We start from the raw sequence: 17,550 nt of genomic DNA on the forward strand, positions 1-17,550 counted from the left end.
ACTAAAAGTATTATCTTCTAGGTGACAATGGCTTTACTGAGGTTATTGACAGACAGTTGATTTGGAACATAAAAATACAAGAGCAATAGGACACAAAAGAAGCCAATATTGGAAGAACTTTCAACACTTTTGGAAAACCTTGCTTAGAAAATGACTGCATTATACAAGAGGAAATATTCTTTGGTATAAAGGAACAGTGCTGATGGTATACCCAGATTTTTCACTTTCAAGTGAAAGAGCTATCAAAACTGAGTAAAAAACAAAGCCTCTTAAAAGTGTAAGTAAGGCACACTCAAAATTAAGTTGCTCTGTGGCACCACAGAATTTCCACCCAGTTAGACCAAAGGAAAGCACTTTGTAAAATCTAGCAGGACAGAGCTGTACCGGCTTTGTAATGGTAAAAAGTGTAATTGGTAGTAGGGTAAGCAAGCAAAATGCAGAGCATAGCATACAAATGGATTTTACTGTGACAAAGGCTTATGGTCATGTTCTAAAATTCAGGATTCAGTCCCAGTATAGTCTAAATAAACTCCTGAGCAAAGACCACAACGTGTTTCAAATAGCTTCATCACTGTCAATCAAAAAGTGGCAGTTGCCAGAGAATGAGACATTAAAAATGGCAAAAGCAGTGTTGTATCATGCAGCAGGTCAGCCAGACTAATCAAAACACAGCACATTTTTAGCTTGAACAAGACATCATAACTTTCACAAGAAAACACCTTTATCAGTTAGTCTTAGCACTTAATTCTTATGGTCTTGGTGAAAGTTAGTTAATTCAATTAGAAATTTATTTCAGTTTTCTAACTGAAATTTCTAATTTCAGTTAGAAATTTAGTTAATTCAGTGATATTATAGAATTGGTTAAAGTGCTTTAAAAAGAATAAAAATAATTCATATTTCTCTATTAAAAATATTTTTTCCTCTTGAAACTTGCCTTTAGTAATAATTAACTCACATATTAAAACTGATGGAATAGCATGAGCAAGAAACAGCTGGTTATCTTAGAGGGGGCATTTATTAAAATATTTCATGTATTTGCCAAAGTACTGTGCCAGCAAAGCTTATCTGTGCTGTGTGTTGAACAATCTCATGAGTCATTTTTTGCTTTTTCCTTTGGCTAGTGCCTCTGCATAGGTCAGGTGAATAAAGTCGAAGAGTTGTGTGGCATTGGCAGCATTACCCAAAATCTTGGCCAGCTCGTCCTTGGACAGCGTCACCAGCTCTGCAATGCTTTTAACGTGGGTCATTAAGGCACGGCAGTTCTTTGCATTAACCCCTGGCATTTTCAGCAGGAAGTCCTGAGGCCCAGGGTTGTACTTGTCTGACTCGGGGAGAATTTCGGAGTCTGCGGTGACGGCCATCGCCTTTTCTGCGTCGGGTTGGGGATGGTTTTGTTTCAACTCTTCAAAGACTTCAGCAGTAGCGTGGGGAGAGGGACACCACAGGATTCGCAACTTTGGGAAGTGCAGCGTGAGAAGGGTCAGTTTAGAAGTAACATCATTGCTGGAAATTTCTGGCTGTAAAGAGCCTCGTGGGATCAAGGAGAAGGGTTTGTTAGGATCAAACTCGATGAGGAGCACCGGCCGCTTGTAGTAGCGGCACATGGCCACGCACTGCGCGTACAGCCTGCCGTTGTTCAGGGACCCGATCAGATCGCTGACGCTCTTGCGCTCCACGCAGACGTCAGGGGTTAGAATATAATCCCCAACTTCCAAAGTCACGGGCTCGATGTCGATGCCACGGCGATGGATCAGGGATGGAAGCTCGCTACGGAATTCCCGCATATCCACGATTATGGTTTGCTGGACACCCTTCTGTTCCTGTCCACCTGAAGGGCAAAGTAAACACAGTTATCCCCATACATCCTGCTCTGGTGGTTTTCCTGTGTGCTGCCAAGGCTTCTGCAATGGATGGACTTCTCATCTTAAGTTATACCTCAAATTCAGCAGTACAATAAATACAGACTTCATTTGATTTTTAACTGTTTTACTTGCCTAAATATATACTGTAGTTTATGGAGCATGCTCTGCAGCTTGATAGAACTACCATGTTGCTTGCTGAAAGGTTTGTATAGGTGACAATGAAATAGATTAAGCTGTAGATGAAAATTATTTAAATGAATCAGGGAAATCTGTAAAAGGCTGCCTGCAAAACAAGATAATGAAGCTGATCCCTTTTATTTCCAGCTCTTTCCCACAGAAATACAGCACTTTATTGTGGGAATTATGTGTTGCGCTCTACAGATCTGCAGGACACATAAAAAGACTGCAGCACCAAGGCCACAAAAGATGTAATAGCAAAGATTAGAGAGCATGTGGCAAAGGAGAACAGGATTACAGAAACAACAGTAAAGAAAAACAGGCAGAGGCATAGCATACCTGTCAGAGGAAAAGAACAAAAATATGGTTGGAATTGCAACAAAAGAAAAAAGGACTACAAAGGAAGTGATCACACCCATAATGGGCAGTTGTTTACCCAGGCAGCATGTTTTGTCAAGATGAAAAGAAATCCCCATCATTTACTAGTTCAAGGACAACACTGCCTTTGACCATCTGTAGACTTCAGTTTCTATGTTTTAATTTCTCTTCCTACAAGCAGCACTAGACAGCCTCATAACCAAGAATCTGACTAGGAACAATCCAAATGGTATCCATCTTAATGGTCAAATACTTCATTAACCTGTACTTTCAAAGGAAACCACAGTTCATTGTCACTGGGAAAAAATGTTTCTTTAGCATGATGCCAATGTACAATGTGTCTCTGCCCCAGACACTCTGAGGGAGATTTAAGGTGCAATAGTTCAGGGATTTTTGGGAAGCTCTGGGCTGCAAGGCTGACCTAGGAGCTGCTTACCTGCTTTGCGTGTGTCAGCAGAGACAGAGGCAGGTCTGGCGTCTCTGAGGAGATCTAAGTTTGTTTCATCTCTTCCTTCTCTTTCTTCAGGAACAACCATGCTGGCCTTCTCTCTAAGGGACCACAAACAAACATACACTAAAAACTGCAAATGCAGGAGTAAAGAAGATTGAAATACCCTTCATCCAGATGTAAAATGATATATAGTTTAATACTAAATGCAAGCCCGATCAGAAATGCAATTTTCTGAGTTTTTCTAGGTTTTTCCTTTTACAAAGGAACTAATGACTAGCAATAGCACTGTAACCTGTGAGAAGGCACTGTCAGTAAAAATACTATCTTATACAGTCTAAGGAAATGTTTTGTTTACCCAACTTAGGTTATAAGAGCTTTAGAAATTATCTTACAAGAAATGTTACCTGCAAAAACACAATTACACAAATGAACTTCATAGACAATTAGGAAAAAATTCAAGCAATGCTGATTAGCCTTTATGTTAATATTAAATCCTGCTAAAATTAATGAAAGAAATACCAGGTGCTTTGAAAAGGAAAGTTTTGACTTTTTGGTGATTCTCAATAGGAAAGTAGTCTTTACATCTGACAAAGAATTGAATTAAAAGTTTATTTAAAGCCTTCACACAGTTAAGAACATCACTCTATTTAAAATGTTGGGGAATTACATGAATTAATATTGAATTACTTGAATTAGTATTGGGGAATTATATGAAACCCTAATTCTAAGGGCAGTTCAACTGTGTTACCGAATGAGTTTTTCGAAGGCCTCCTTCTCCTTCCTCAGAGCTGTGAGGTAGCGCTGCTCTTCTGTGGAGCCCCCATATATGAGGAAATAAACTCTGTAGGTATAAAAGAGAAAAAAAAAAAGAGGTCACAAAACTTGGTATTAAGTTTAAAAAATTCACCACCAGTAAATTTAAGGTTAGCAGCAGTAAATGCCTGACAAGTTAGTTAATAGCATATTAAGTTTTCTATATTTTTAATCAGGATGTGACATTTATTCATAAAACTGAGTTTTGCAATTTCCAGGTGTATTAAATACATATACCCAATGTGGTGATCTTTCTGTCAGTTGCTATAATTGCAAATACTAATTTTCTTTATTGTGCTTCCTTTACTTGCTTCTCTGTTCCAATTTCTGAATTACTGGTCTTCAGCATGATGAACATCAGGAACTGTGAAAATTAATTAACCCAAAATGAATCCTTTTCTTTAAAAATCATATCTTCAGAGATGGTTTAAAATGAGACTACACCACCTGAAAATTATCTTCTGCCACTAAAATCATTGAAGCAGAGATCTTGGAATGGTTTCTTTTTTTTAACAGATATGCTTCTGCTGTTAAGGGACTAAATACCTGCTGGAAAGTAAAAATTATCTTTTGGTTACACCAGACATTCTGCTTTTGTTTAAACTTAAGGGCTCAACAGGAACTGGAAGGTAGCTAATGAAACTGAACAGCAGCATGTTCTGCATTGACTGCTGACAGTGCACTTCCAATTTTTTCTATTTAGACTAGAATTACCCTGGCCAAGCCAACTTGCCTCAAAGGCTTCCCAGGCCTGCTTGCCTTGTAGATTTCCAGCTGCCGAACAAAAGTGAGTTCTGCATCATACAGCACAACATATCTGGGTTCTACTTCGTGCAGCACCCGAGTGAGTGCGTAGGGATCCCCACAGCCCTGCAGCGGGTGGATAATTGTCAGTGGGTCCTTGAAAATCCCATAGTAACAATCTGAGGGCAAGCTGAAATCAAAATCTTCAGGAATGGTCTCTTCAGTGTTGCCTTCTTGGCTACCACTTAATTCTTTGTTGTCTTCCACCTCGACCTCTTCTCTCTTTTCCTCCTCAGTTTTCCCTATCATTTGGATTAGAGTCCGGTCTTGCTGCTTCTTCTGTTTATTTTGTTTTGAAGAAGCTGTCAGCTTGGCTTTTTTGGCTTGAGGCCCTGTGTCTGGTTTGGCATTTCCTTTGGACTTTGTGGCGTTTCTGTCCTTAATCCACACTTCTCCAGCTTTCTCGTCCTTTCCGAAGGTTTTGTTATAAAGTCTTGTTAGAAAAGCTTCTGCTCCAGTAATAATACACTCCCTGAGCTGTGCACAGGCTCGGTCATCACTGGCACAAATGAGCACTTGCCCTGCAGTCAAGAAACAATACCATGTTTACAGCCTGTAATGCTGTGCTTCTTATCCAGCTAAAGCACCTCCCGAGCCAATGGTTTGCACTGATCCAAGCCCTGTGCCTGCCAAATGCCTTCACATTCGGCTGCCACAGTTGCTCTGAACTTTGAGAGAATCTAAATCGCGTGGCTTTTTGTACCAAATAAAATTAGAGTAGATTAATGGAAGTTCAACATTTCTTTTTCTTACAATATCTAAATTCATAAATTTTCCTTCTGACCACTGGAAATGAGGCAGATACAGTGCGTGTTGAAACATACTTGAACAACTACTCGTTTTTAAGATGTGGAATAAGAGAGAACTTAATTTAGACCATTCTAATTTGTCAGCTGTGTTAGAGAATCTACAAAACACATGTTTCACACAGTATTATTGACATTGGTGAATAACAATTCTCTGCAAGCTGACTCAGATAAACTCCTACAACACTAGGAGAGAGAGCCAGTTCTTACCCAGAGTCAGAACACTGTGGGTGGGAGAAAAGAGCACTTTTTTACCCTTACTATTTCCTAAAATAAAACTTGCTAAATTTTAAGGGAATGAAAAGCCCTAAATTAGGAAAGGCAGCAAAGCAGTTAGACTCTCTTCCCTGCCTCCTAATCTCTACCTCATTTATATACAAACCATGCAAAGCAAATTTTCAGATGCATGAGAAGAATGTGCAAGTCAGAAAGGGTGTAAGACAGAACCCCTATTTTTGTTCTGAACCCAAACTTCAGAAATGAGTGAATGGCACCTTAATCATTATAAATCTCCATATCTGTTTTATTTGGCTTGGAACTAAGGTATCAGTACACTACTGAAATGTAACCTAAAATGTTTTTTCAGAATAATGCAGGTTCTTTCCTAAAAAGTATTGCATTGTAGGAACAGCATTTCTCTTTTAGAGCAAGACCTAATAAAAGTTTAATTTTACATAATTTATGTACATAATGTACAGAAATTCCTCATCTTGAGGCCACAAATTACTAAATTTAAACCAGCTCTTTGATAAAACTACAGAAAAGGGTTAGTTCCTTCTCTCCAAGGTCAAGCAGAAGTACAAACCAGTAGAATTCATGGAAAACTTGCAGGGTTTCATATTCTCTCACCTGGACCGCCAAGGTTGTCACTGTTCTTATTCTCATTTTCAATCTCTTTCAGTACTTCTCTCAAAGCTTCCCATTTTGGGTTACTTTCTAGAACCAATTCCCTTTTCAGTTCTGAAAGAAAGTAAGATTGAACATAGCAGCTCTTGCAGGCAAAATATCCTTCAGACTTTAAAGCAGTGGTTAGATGTCATTAGTGTGATGGTTGTTGGCACATATGATATTCAACAGCCTACATATGCAACTTGTTATGCTAATCAGGTGGAGAACACTCTTAAATTTAAAAATGGAGATAAATGCTTTTGTGAAGCAAAACACTGAAGTATTCACTCATTCTTCAATTCTGAAACTCCTGAATATATTTTTTTAATAAAAGCAACCACAGCCTCCTACTCTTTCACATAAGATAATAAAGATGAAGCTAAACATCAATGTAATGCAAGAACAATTTCACAAAAGCTCTTCCAGTGATCAGCTGAGCAAGCTTAGGAGAATCCCTACGTCGTGACTCTTTTACGTTGTTGATCATATGCTTTTGGAACTAAGATTATATCTCAATTTATCCCAGCTAACAGACTGAGATCCTGAGCTGTGGAAGTTCATGCAGGGAACCAGAGTACAAGTAATAATATGCAAAGCACTTGGAATCGTGTGACACTCTTAAACTTAAAATTAGAAATTAGGAATGATCAGTACCATTTTCCTTCTTTACATCACGTTTTTCAGAGCCTGAGCCTTTGCCTTTCTGATTCAGTTTCTCATCTGCAATGCGATAAACTCGAGCTCGAGCATTCACAAACATTGAAGTACTGGAGTCAAGGAACAGCCAGCCTGGGGAGGAAATGAGAAGGAAGCAGTAGTAGTTTGACATCTGCAATGTTTATGTCTTCCAACCCTCTGCAATTAAAGCCCCAGATCTTCAGCTGGAATACCTGCCCTACCTGCTTGCTGTGTAATCACCAGCTTAATAAATGACAAAAATGTGATGCAAATCTCACTCTGTTAAGTAACAGCAGTTAAGTGGGAAGATGAAAGAATTATCTGTCAATAAAAACCTACGTCCTTATGGCTGGTTGTGTAAAACCTAATTAGGTACCTTCACATGTTTGGGAATGATAATTAAAAAACATCAACATTGCACCGTTTCATGCATTAACTTGTATGGTTATTCCATGTTTACCTGAATTCTCACCAAAAGCTTTTTCACTTGCTTTCAGTGACTCCAGGAGATTAAGGAAAGTGACACAATCATACTGGGTTAGATACAGTAGCAAAGTACGTAGGATCTTCAGATCCTGCACCAAAGACTTTGTCTTAGCTCCGAGCTGATGCCAGAGAGGATCTAAATAGTGGCGGATTGTCTGGAAATTAAAATTGGAAAGTTTGGAGTGTCAAACATACAGTATTGCACTATAGCTTCTAACAAGCTGAGAATGCACTTTAACTTTACAGGCTCTGGTTTCCTAAAGTTATTATAGATACCAAAAAAAATATGTACTGGTGAGATGTTTGTTTTGATATAAGTTACTATATTTTAGCAAAGTTAACATAATATAGATGTCTTTGTGAAACACATTTCAGCAATTAGCATATATAATTTAATGCTTTCAGTGAACTTCTTCCTCTTCATCTAATAACAAAATACTGGTAAAATTATAAAAAAACACCCTTATTTTATTGGTACTGGCCTGTTGTATTTAGTATCTAATGTCCTTTACTTAGGTACAGAAAAAAACATTATAATGTCATTTAGTTTCCAAAATCAAGATAGGTACCATGAAGATGTGCAACTTATAGAGCCCAAGAAAGAACCTTCAAATATCCAAAGTTCAGAAGGCCTTCCATCCAGATTAAATCAGTTAACCAATAACTGTGTTGCACTATGACAGTTGATTTCACCCTAACAAAAGCATCTGTGTGCCAAACATTGCAGATCTGTCAAAAATAACAGTGAACCCAAAGTTATGGACATACATAATGATTAAAGATACAGCAGATGCATGCATGTACATATTGTCTAGTACACACAGTGCTTCTCCTACTAGAGAAAAAAAAACACAAGCAAGAAATTCAGAAGGAAAAAGGGAGTATGTGTATGGCAATTACTGATACTTATCTCCAAAGTGTTCTGAGCTGAAGTTGCAGCTATCTTTTTAATAACAGCAGCAACAATCATTATTATAACCACGAACTGGGATGTTCTTACTCTTGGGACTTTGGAAATGAAGGAAGAACAGTAACACCAATACATCAAAAATCCTGCTGGCAACTGTCACATCACCATTCCATCCCCTTGTACCAGTACATGTCATGGGAGAACACTCAGCTGCTGCTGGTTATTTACTTTGCAAATAACATTTCTGTCTGCATGGCAGGCACTCTGGAGATCTATAGCCCGTTACTTAGACACTGCAGAACAATCAAAATTGTTACCTTGTCAAAAGGTTTAGCAATAGCATTCTCTAAAGACAGATCTTCTACTTCAAGAGCTGGGTTGTAACGTTTCAGTTCCTTCAGACATGCATTCAGAATGTCCAGGATTGCAGTCTGGATGGCAAGCATAGCAGGGGTCATTGCCACGTGGATTTCCACCACTTCAGGTTTATGCTTCTCTAAAAACGAGTGCACTGCTATGTGAAATCTAAGAGAAAAACAGCTTCTTAAGATTTACATGGGTAGTTTTATTTGACTTAGAATTACTCAAAAGTTTGTACAAAGTACAATTACAATTATTTAAAATGTAAACAACTAAGTTAATTCCAAAATCAGTTTCTACTGATGTGAAGACTGCAATCTTATGAACAGCCTTGGAAAACCATCTGTTCCACAATTATGACTGTAGTCATTCTAGTCATGTGAGCCTACAGTGCTGGTGAATGATCCACGGAAAATTACTGCACTGGATTCTGCATCATCATCACACATAACAAATATTAAAACAAACCTAAAAAATCATATAAGGGTGAAACTGGAAGGGGTTCATAAATTTTGTGAAATCACACAGCTGCATCAGCAGATTTTATGATGCTTCAGCTGGCAATGCCAACCTGCAGGTCCTTGTTGGAAGTCTGTCCTTGGAGACACTCCAGCTGCACAGATCCAGAGATGCCACCTGACTGCTCCTGACAGGAGGAGGCTCAGAGAGCCCCATGGCTGCTGACCTCTGAAATCCACATTTCCCTTACTGCAGCCTGCAGCCCCAGGTCTTTTCATGGACGTCAAGGAAGGAAATCTAGAGAGCTTCTACTCAACCTTTCCTACCCCAGGTATGTCCACTTCTACTTCCCTGGGATACTGCAAGACTGTTCAGGAATTCACAATGCAGAGGAGCCATTCATTAAGAAGGAGTGAAACACATTCCAGCCTGGACTAACAGAACAAATGGGCAGAGCCCTGCCCAGGGCAAAAGCCCTGACTGGGTCATCAGTGTTCAGTTCCTTTTGTGGATCTTCCTGGAAGACCCCGTGCATGCTACATTTTGGCAATTCGTTTTTTAACGGTCATCAAGAAATGTTCTTCATACACAGCAAAGGTGTGTAAAAAAAAATAAAATAATTTGACATGCAGAAAGAGATGCATGGAGTTTCATAACAGCTGGAAACAAACACGTCCATGAATAGCAGAACTGAGAGACTGTTTTCCTGTCATTTCATGGCTTAAGTACTCTTGTTTAGTAAGGGAAGTTTTTCTTAAACTGTTAAGAATGTCACTTTTTGCTGCAATTTCTGCTGACTAACAGGAGCGCTCTGCCATAAACGTTAATTCCTTTAATACAGTCAATTGGAGTCTATTTTCAAAAATACTCTCAGAAATTCAGCATCTTTAAGACTATTTGTGTCAAAAACTGAAAAGGTTTTGTTTGGGAATTGAGGAGGCAACACAGATTAGCAGTGTGACTGCACACACCTCATTTTCTTAGAAACCCACTGTAACAGCCTTCATCTTTCCTCTAAGTTTAACTGTCCAGTGAAGTAAAGAAGTGCCTCACCTTGGCCACAGATAAAGCTTCCCAACAAAAAGATTCTTCATCACTCTTTCCACTTGACAAAAGCCAGTGTTAAATGCAACTGCATTATCTGTAAAAGCTTTAATGAAGCCTTGCTTGTTCTTCTGGCGATAAAGTCGCAAGATGAACGCTTCCTGACAGGACTCAATGATTCTGTGTGCTTTGTACACCAAAATGCCTGGCAAGAGAAAAAAATAATCAAGTTAAAAAAAAATATAGAAAGGTCCAAGTTGCACAGATTTTTCCTCACAACTGTCTTATTCTTCTACTGTTATTTAAATACAGGAATTTAAGTCTTCTAAAATAAACAAACTTTCTGGGGTTGAAACAAGTGTCTCCTCAGTTTCAGTACCATGGAATTGCCAAATAACAGAACTGGGTTAATAATGCATCTTTAACAGGAAAAAAAAAAGCTTGTGAATGAGTGGCAGGACTTACTAGCTAGGAAAATTCTCTACTCCTGAGGCATAACTTGAACTTGAGTCTTTTAAAAGCAGGAACAGCAGATGCATGACATAACACATTGTTACAACAAAGCAAGTTTGATGTGTTCGAGGCTGTGATAGTTGAATTCTTTTGTTTAGAGAAATTCTGGAATTACAGACTTGTCAAGTAACTTTAATTGGTAACAGTTCAAGTGTTTACATAATCAAAGAACTTCTGAAAACATTTATTTTGCTTTACTTTCCCATATTCACACTCAAGGACAGCAAGTATCAAATATATGAGTACACCACCAGTTTTCTTCATGGCTATAGGTGCAGTAGGAATAAAAGACTTATCAAGTACATTTCAATAAAGAGAAATGAAACAAGAGTTTAATTTAATGACGTGTTTGAGACAAACATTTCCGGAGTTCACAGTTCACTCAGCCAAGACCTGCTAAACCAAGGCTTGTTTTTCCTCATGCTAATCATGTTAAACAGCACATTGCATTATTTTCTCTCTCCCCCTACTGAATTCAGGCCTATGTGGTATCTGTTCCAGGGGAATCATAAATGCCTTTCTAAAGTGGAAGCAAAGGACATCAAACACCACAGGTTTTACCTTGTGCCTACATAAGCAAATAAACTTACAGAGCATTTAATTTCTGCAACAAGTCTCCTCAACTCAGCACACAGCCATTGGTTTTAATATGCCTTTGCTTGCTAAATGAAAAAGCATCCAGAAAATAGACTTCCATATAACTGCTCACCATTCATAATTAAGTCCTGAAATAACCCACTACAAGGTATCTTTCTATCTAGAATTTGTTAAATCTGTTCTATGAAGCAAGTTTTTCCATACATAATAATGATCATCTCTGAACATCTTCCAAATTTTTCAAGATGTGACCCCAGATGGACACGACAGGAAAGACAGAATTTCTAACAGGCCAGTAAGACTGTGTTTATTGTAATATCCTCCTGTCTTTAGTCAACAAACATCTGCTTATGCAGGGAGTTCACACCTGCTCTGTAAGCCTTGGTAGAAACAACTTGCCACTTTTTACTACAGCAACTTGCATCAGTTTCACTGTGCTGTCAGGTACATCCTTTCTACTCAGCTAAAACCACCAGGAATAATTCTGCTTCACTGCAGTGATCATTTCTTATCTTCTTTAGCTGGATTTATGAGTTCATCAGATGTTAATTCACATTGATTTTACAAACTACATTTTTAACACCTAGAAAGGCTTTTGCTGTTATCTCCTCATGAAACACTACTACAAGATTTTGCTGTACAATCTCACACACAGACAAGGCACACAGACCCAGGTGTTGGGAGGCTGGGAATGAAGGCACCACTCGATTGCAGCTGCTCTCACACCGACCTCTGGTGGCAATGCAAAGCCTGTCACAGCTCTGTGGTACTAAAGGACAGCATCAGTTTTAAACAGTTTTTTTTTTCTTCTTCTTTGGTAGGGTAGAAAGGTAAAGAGGAAAGAGTCAAGGGAAAAAGAGAAATTACCACAGGTTGTCCAGAAAATCTATTCACTTCTTTTGAACTTAGAAATCTGTTGTTCTTTGACTCTAGCATAAAAGTGGTCAAAATGTTTTACAGTAGAACTTGCTGTAGCTTGACTAAAAGGAAGGATGTACAGCTTCTGAAGCAGAAACTCACATTCTTCTAAGCATACAATATTCAGCCATGTTTAATCATTAAGATGTTAACACTTAGAAAACAGTAAAATATTCTTAAATCCCTGGCTCTCTTTTTCCAGCTCTCCAGGCTGTAACAGGGTTTCCAGGAACATAAAAACAAGAGTGGCTGGGGGAGAAGGGGAACAGAACATGAGAAGAGAAGGGTAACTCTCACATCTTCCATGTATAGCTTCTATATAACTACAAAAAAAGGTTGCAAGCTATTCTCCAAATCTTTACAATTACAGTAACAGCATTACTTCAAAATACTGGTATTTGCATAGCATCCAAGGCTGTCAATACAAAGGTATTTTTTTATGAGAAGTCATCAGGAGTAATTTGTTAATGCAAAAATATAGGTAGTGTGCATGGCTCATAAAGCATGACATCTAAAATCTGTTTTAATGATAGGCCAGTGTCCAATAGACCCCAGGACACTATTTCATCAAGTGCAATCAATTATTCCTCTTTGAAAGCCTTTTTAAAGTGTATGATTAAATAAATCAAATGAGTTGAGAGGGAAAAAAAAGGAACAAAAGAACTACATATTTGCTTCTTTCACCTCAGTCTTGGTGGGGGAAAAAAAAAAGGAATAACTTCGACCTCAATATCTGTTAGCAGAATTCTTCATATAGAATTTTTTTTTTAAGCTTTGTGTGTTTTCAAACAGAACACTCTTACCTTTATTTCATTAAGCTCTTACCAGTAATGAGATTGGCAGGGATTCTGTCAGTAAGGAAATCTACCACAAGGATCCGACTGGTTGCAAAGATGACTCCTCCTTGTGTATAAAATTCATATCGAGTATTATTTGGAATTTCATTGGTAACACGTCGAGGGAGATGAACAACTCCATCTGACCTCAGCTGATCAATAAAATACTCCTAAACCAAACACAATAAAAACACAAGGCATTATTGTGGTATCCAGAGAAAGGGATCCATAAAGCACCTTTGTTTCACTCCGGTAATTTAAATACTCTGGTAATTTTGAGGAGCTGTCAAAAACAAGACATGACAGTATAACATACTAGAATAAGTCATAATTATTATGATTTTTTTCTTCTTTGACATACTTTCTTCAGTTTCAAACTCATCTAGGTGATTTAAAAAAAATCTACATAGTCAATCGTAACTGGACAATACTTACATAAAAATGAACAACTGACACTTCAAGGAGCTTACATTTTCTTATATTTCAATATCTCATTTTCAGAGAAAATGCAATTTTACTACTGCCTTAAGAACAGAGAATTGGGAAGAGATCATCTTTTAGTGCCATCACCTATAGTCATGAGATGACTACAGCAGGTAGATTATATACACCAAGCTCAATCTTACAAACTACAGCTGCGATCTTTATTCACCTATGGTTGCTATAAAAGGTCTCTGAAGACCTCCCCTTCCTGATGCCTGGTTCCAGAGGAAAAAGAGCAGCTTTTTTTTGTACAGCTAGGGACAAACCCATCAAGTCCGACAAGCATGTCTCATCCCTTTCTCCTTACTGCTTACTTATGTATTTGTTTTAGCTCATTAGTGTTACAAGGACTTCATTGTGCTGCAGGAATAGAAATCCAACTGCCCCAATCCCGAATGTGCGTGGTTTCACAGCTTCCCCAGGACCTGGGGGTGGACAACAAACTGTCCCTGAGCCAGCAGTGCCTTGTGGCCAAGAAGTCCTGGAAGATCCTGGGGTGCATCAGGAAGAGCATTGCCAGCAGTCACGGAGGTGACCCTGCCCCTCTGCTCAGCCCTGCTGGGGCACATCTGGAGTGCTGGGTCCAGTTCTGGGCAGCTCAGGACAAAAGGGACACGGAGCTGCGGGAGCAGAGGGTGACAAAGAGAATGAGGGGACTGGAGCCTCTCTCTTGTGAGGAAAGGCTGAAGGAGCTGGGGCTGCTCAGCCTCCAGAGGAGATGGCTCAGAGGAGCCCTCAGCAGTGCCTGTGCCAGTGTGAGCAGGGAGGGCTCAGAGCAGGGACCGGGCTCTGCTCCCTGGCCCAGCAATGGCACAGCAGGAACGGGCAGGAGCTGATGCCCGGGCAGTTCCACCTGAGCACCGGGAAGAACTTCTTCCCTGAGAGTGCCCGAGCCCTGGGACAGATTGTCCAGAGAGGCTGGGGAGTCTCCCTCGCTGCAGATATTCCAGACCCATCTGGACACAATCCTGTGCTGCGTGCTGTGGAACGACCCTGCCTGAGCAGGGAAGCGGCACCAGATGAGCACTGTGCTCCCGACCAGCCTGACCCGTTTCGTGGTTCTGTGCCGGGGTCGGTGCACAGCGCCCGGCCCGCGCTGCCCTCACCGGAGCCCGCACACCCTCCCGCCAGCCCGGGGAGCCGCCGGACCGCGCCCGCCGCGCCGGGAGGGGAAGGGGCGGGCGCTGGCAGCTGCCCTCACCTCCTCGGCGGGGCTGGTGTTGAGCACGAGCACCAGGCTGGCGGGCTCGCAGTAGAGGCGCAGGAAGCGCAGCAGCAGGCGGTCGATGCCGAGCCCGCGGGCGCACACGACGAGCCCGTCGCGGTGGAAGAGCTCCAGGAAGATCTGGCTCTCGTGCTCCAGCAGCGCCGCCATGGCGACACCGCTCCCGCGCACGCGCGTGCGCGCGCTCACTGACAGCGCCCCCTGTCGGGCCCGCGCGCGGTCCTCCAGGACGGGCGGGTTCCCGAGGCGCGCGGGGGTCTTGAGGCGCGCGGGCAGGAGCGTCCCTCAGAGAAGTGTCCGTCCCCTCACGGATCCCACAGCGGGCGGGGACGGGGCCCCGCACACGGGCTCCCACTGCGGCCAGATGAGCCTCCGCTTCTCCCCGTGCGGAGAGTGTGTGCCGAGTGGAAATGCGAGGTAGCCGGTCCTCTCCAATCATTTTGTGTTTGGGTTAGATACGAGGAAAAGGTTTTTCATCCATAGGGTGGGCACTGAACAGGCCCCTCAGGGCAGTGGGCACGGCCCCAAGGCTGACAGTGCTTCAGGAGCGTTTGGACACCGCTCTCAGGCACAGGGCGGGATTGTTGGAGTGTCCTGTGCAGGGCCAGGATCGATGGTTCTTGTGGGTCCTTCCTACTGAGAATATTCTGTGATTCCATTATTCTTTACTGGGTTCTTTTAAGCACCAAACCCAAACTCTCCTGAGCCCTCCTCTCACAAGGCATCGGCCCCTCGCCGTTTCCGTGGTGCCCGCCCCGGTCAGTGCAGTTTGTGTGCAGAGGGTGAAGGCGCTCCTCAGAGCTGCTTTCTGAAACAGCTGGAAATGTGGGGCACTCCTCCCACTCCCCCTGCCATTCACCGAGCATCATGGAATCACAGAAAGGTTTGGGGTGGAAAGGACCCTCACATCTCCCAGTTCCACGCCCTGTCGTGGCAGGGACACCTCCCCTGGCCCAGGCTGCTCAGAGCCCCCGGGGTGGCCCCGGCTCGGCTGGGTCGCGATCCCGCCCTGGAAAGGGAAGGAGAAGCTGCCGGCTTTGTGTGCAGGGTTCGGGGGCTGCTTCCATCCCGGGAACCTGCGCTAAATGCTCCCATCGCTCCTATTTACTCCAGTTATCTCTGTCAGTAATCCCTGCTTTGGGTAAAGTGCCGTTATCAGGCGTTGAGCCAACGGTCAAATATATTCAAATAAACACTTTCAGTTCTTTGTTTCACGCTGTCACCTGTGGGCAGCTGCAGTGGGGGTTCCTTTGGGTTTCTGTGTTTTTCTAATGAGAGAAAATAAAGCACATGCTGCCAATGTGTTCCTTTACTGCACACCGGTTCCAGTCAGCACAGTTAATGAAAGAACACTTTGTAAAGCATTATTTGTAAATTTTCCACACAGTCAGAATTATGCTAAAGAACATTTTAAATTAATGTAGGAAAAATGCAGATTCTTTACAATGTATGTCTTTGTATTTTAGAATGCAGTACAGGTCCTCAGGGCAAAGTAGAGAAGAAGTCTTTAAAAACCGACAAAGATTAATAAAATATAGACACTGGTCTTGATTTTTCTCATGCATGTTTCATGTTTATGGAATTTTATGCTGATACCTAAACAATTTCTTCTTTGCAAGTTGGATCACATTGCTAACTGTGTGGCAAATATCATGCTTTGATTCTCATTTTTATCTGGCTGCCAATAAGCTCTCTGATGTTTGCATTTAAGACCATAAAAATGTCAGAAAGTCAGTTTTGGGTTTTTTTTGGACAACTTTTTATTTTTGTGGACTACAGGTCATTTAATTGAACAAAACAAAGACACAGTAACACAATGATTACATTGAAATTTATTGCTGGTTTTGAATACTATATGGGAAACTGAAGCCCAATAAAGTTACTTCTTTGAGGAATTTCAGTATTCTACAGAGTTGTCCATATAATTCAGGATTCAGCCATTTCCTTGCTCTACTGTTTCCTACAGGATAGACAGAATGTTTCCTAATGGTCCAGATAAAATATTTCAGGCATCCCTGTATTACAATTTTATTTTTACTCAATATATTTTTATATACTTTTACTTGGGCCGAATGTTGTATCAATGTAAAGCTGTTGTGAGATGTCCTTCTCGTGGGTACATATTTGTTAGCCAGCAGAGGGCTGTCATTTCTTACCTTTGGAGACCAGAATTTAGGCCTAAATCTTGCAATTTATTTTTGTGCAGTTTTTCTTTGCAAAACACTAGATTAATATTGAAAAAAATAATAAACACACAAGAAATAATTGACTAGGAACAAGATAAATAAAATTTGTCTAAGAAATAGCTATTTAATTTTAAATTTGGGAATAATAGGCTGGGAGAATGTTATTCAGGGGAGTGCACGAACACATTTCTATATCCAACAATCAAGGTTTGTTTTTCATTTTAAACATATCTTTATGTAACTTTCAGATTTTCATTCCCTATAAAATAGTAAGCACACACAAATGATAAGTTACTTTCAAACTGATAGATGATGTGAGATGATCAGTACAGCCCATTATCAGCATCCCAAGTAAGACATTTACTTGTGTATTTTAAAAATGCATGAACAGATCTATTTATTTTATCATATCAACACTAAATGCAAGTCAGGTTAATTGCCTGCTAGTGCAATAGAACAAATCCCTGCAGAGGGGATCAGGGTTTGGCTCACTCCTTGTTATTTGGAGCAGCAATGTTAATGTTAGTCTTTGTGATACACTTTTGACAACTAATTTGTTTTTAAATTTTAATGTTTACAAGTTATTTCTCATTACTGTGAAAGAGGAAAATGCTATAATCATGACTAAGTGATTAATCTGCTCACTTGGGTAATGACAACAGTCTTGTCTGAAGAC

General features: G+C 40.7%; 1 protein-coding gene across 1 annotated transcript; it reads right to left on the reverse strand.

The window, feature by feature from the left end:
* Nucleotides 1–352: 352 nt before the first annotated feature.
* On the reverse strand, nucleotides 353–14,838 carry ERCC4 (ERCC excision repair 4, endonuclease catalytic subunit). Its single transcript, XM_054270754.1, has 11 exons — nucleotides 14,665–14,838; nucleotides 12,970–13,150; nucleotides 10,126–10,321; nucleotides 8,571–8,778; nucleotides 7,318–7,498; nucleotides 6,834–6,968; nucleotides 6,141–6,251; nucleotides 4,415–5,006; nucleotides 3,617–3,709; nucleotides 2,854–2,966; nucleotides 353–1,828 (listed from the first exon to the last, which is right to left on the reverse strand). Exons 1-11 carry the CDS (start codon nucleotides 14,836–14,838, stop codon nucleotides 1,095–1,097), a joined length of 2,718 nt encoding a protein of 905 aa, XP_054126729.1. The 3' UTR covers nucleotides 353–1,094.
* Nucleotides 14,839–17,550: the final 2,712 nt, after the last annotated feature.

The sequence above is a fragment of the Melozone crissalis genome, unplaced genomic scaffold (assembly GCF_028551555.1).
Source record: "Melozone crissalis strain CALT ecotype California unplaced genomic scaffold, PUWL_Pcris_2 ptg000012l_1, whole genome shotgun sequence".
In the NCBI taxonomy this organism is placed as follows: Eukaryota; Metazoa; Chordata; class Aves; order Passeriformes; family Passerellidae; genus Melozone; species Melozone crissalis.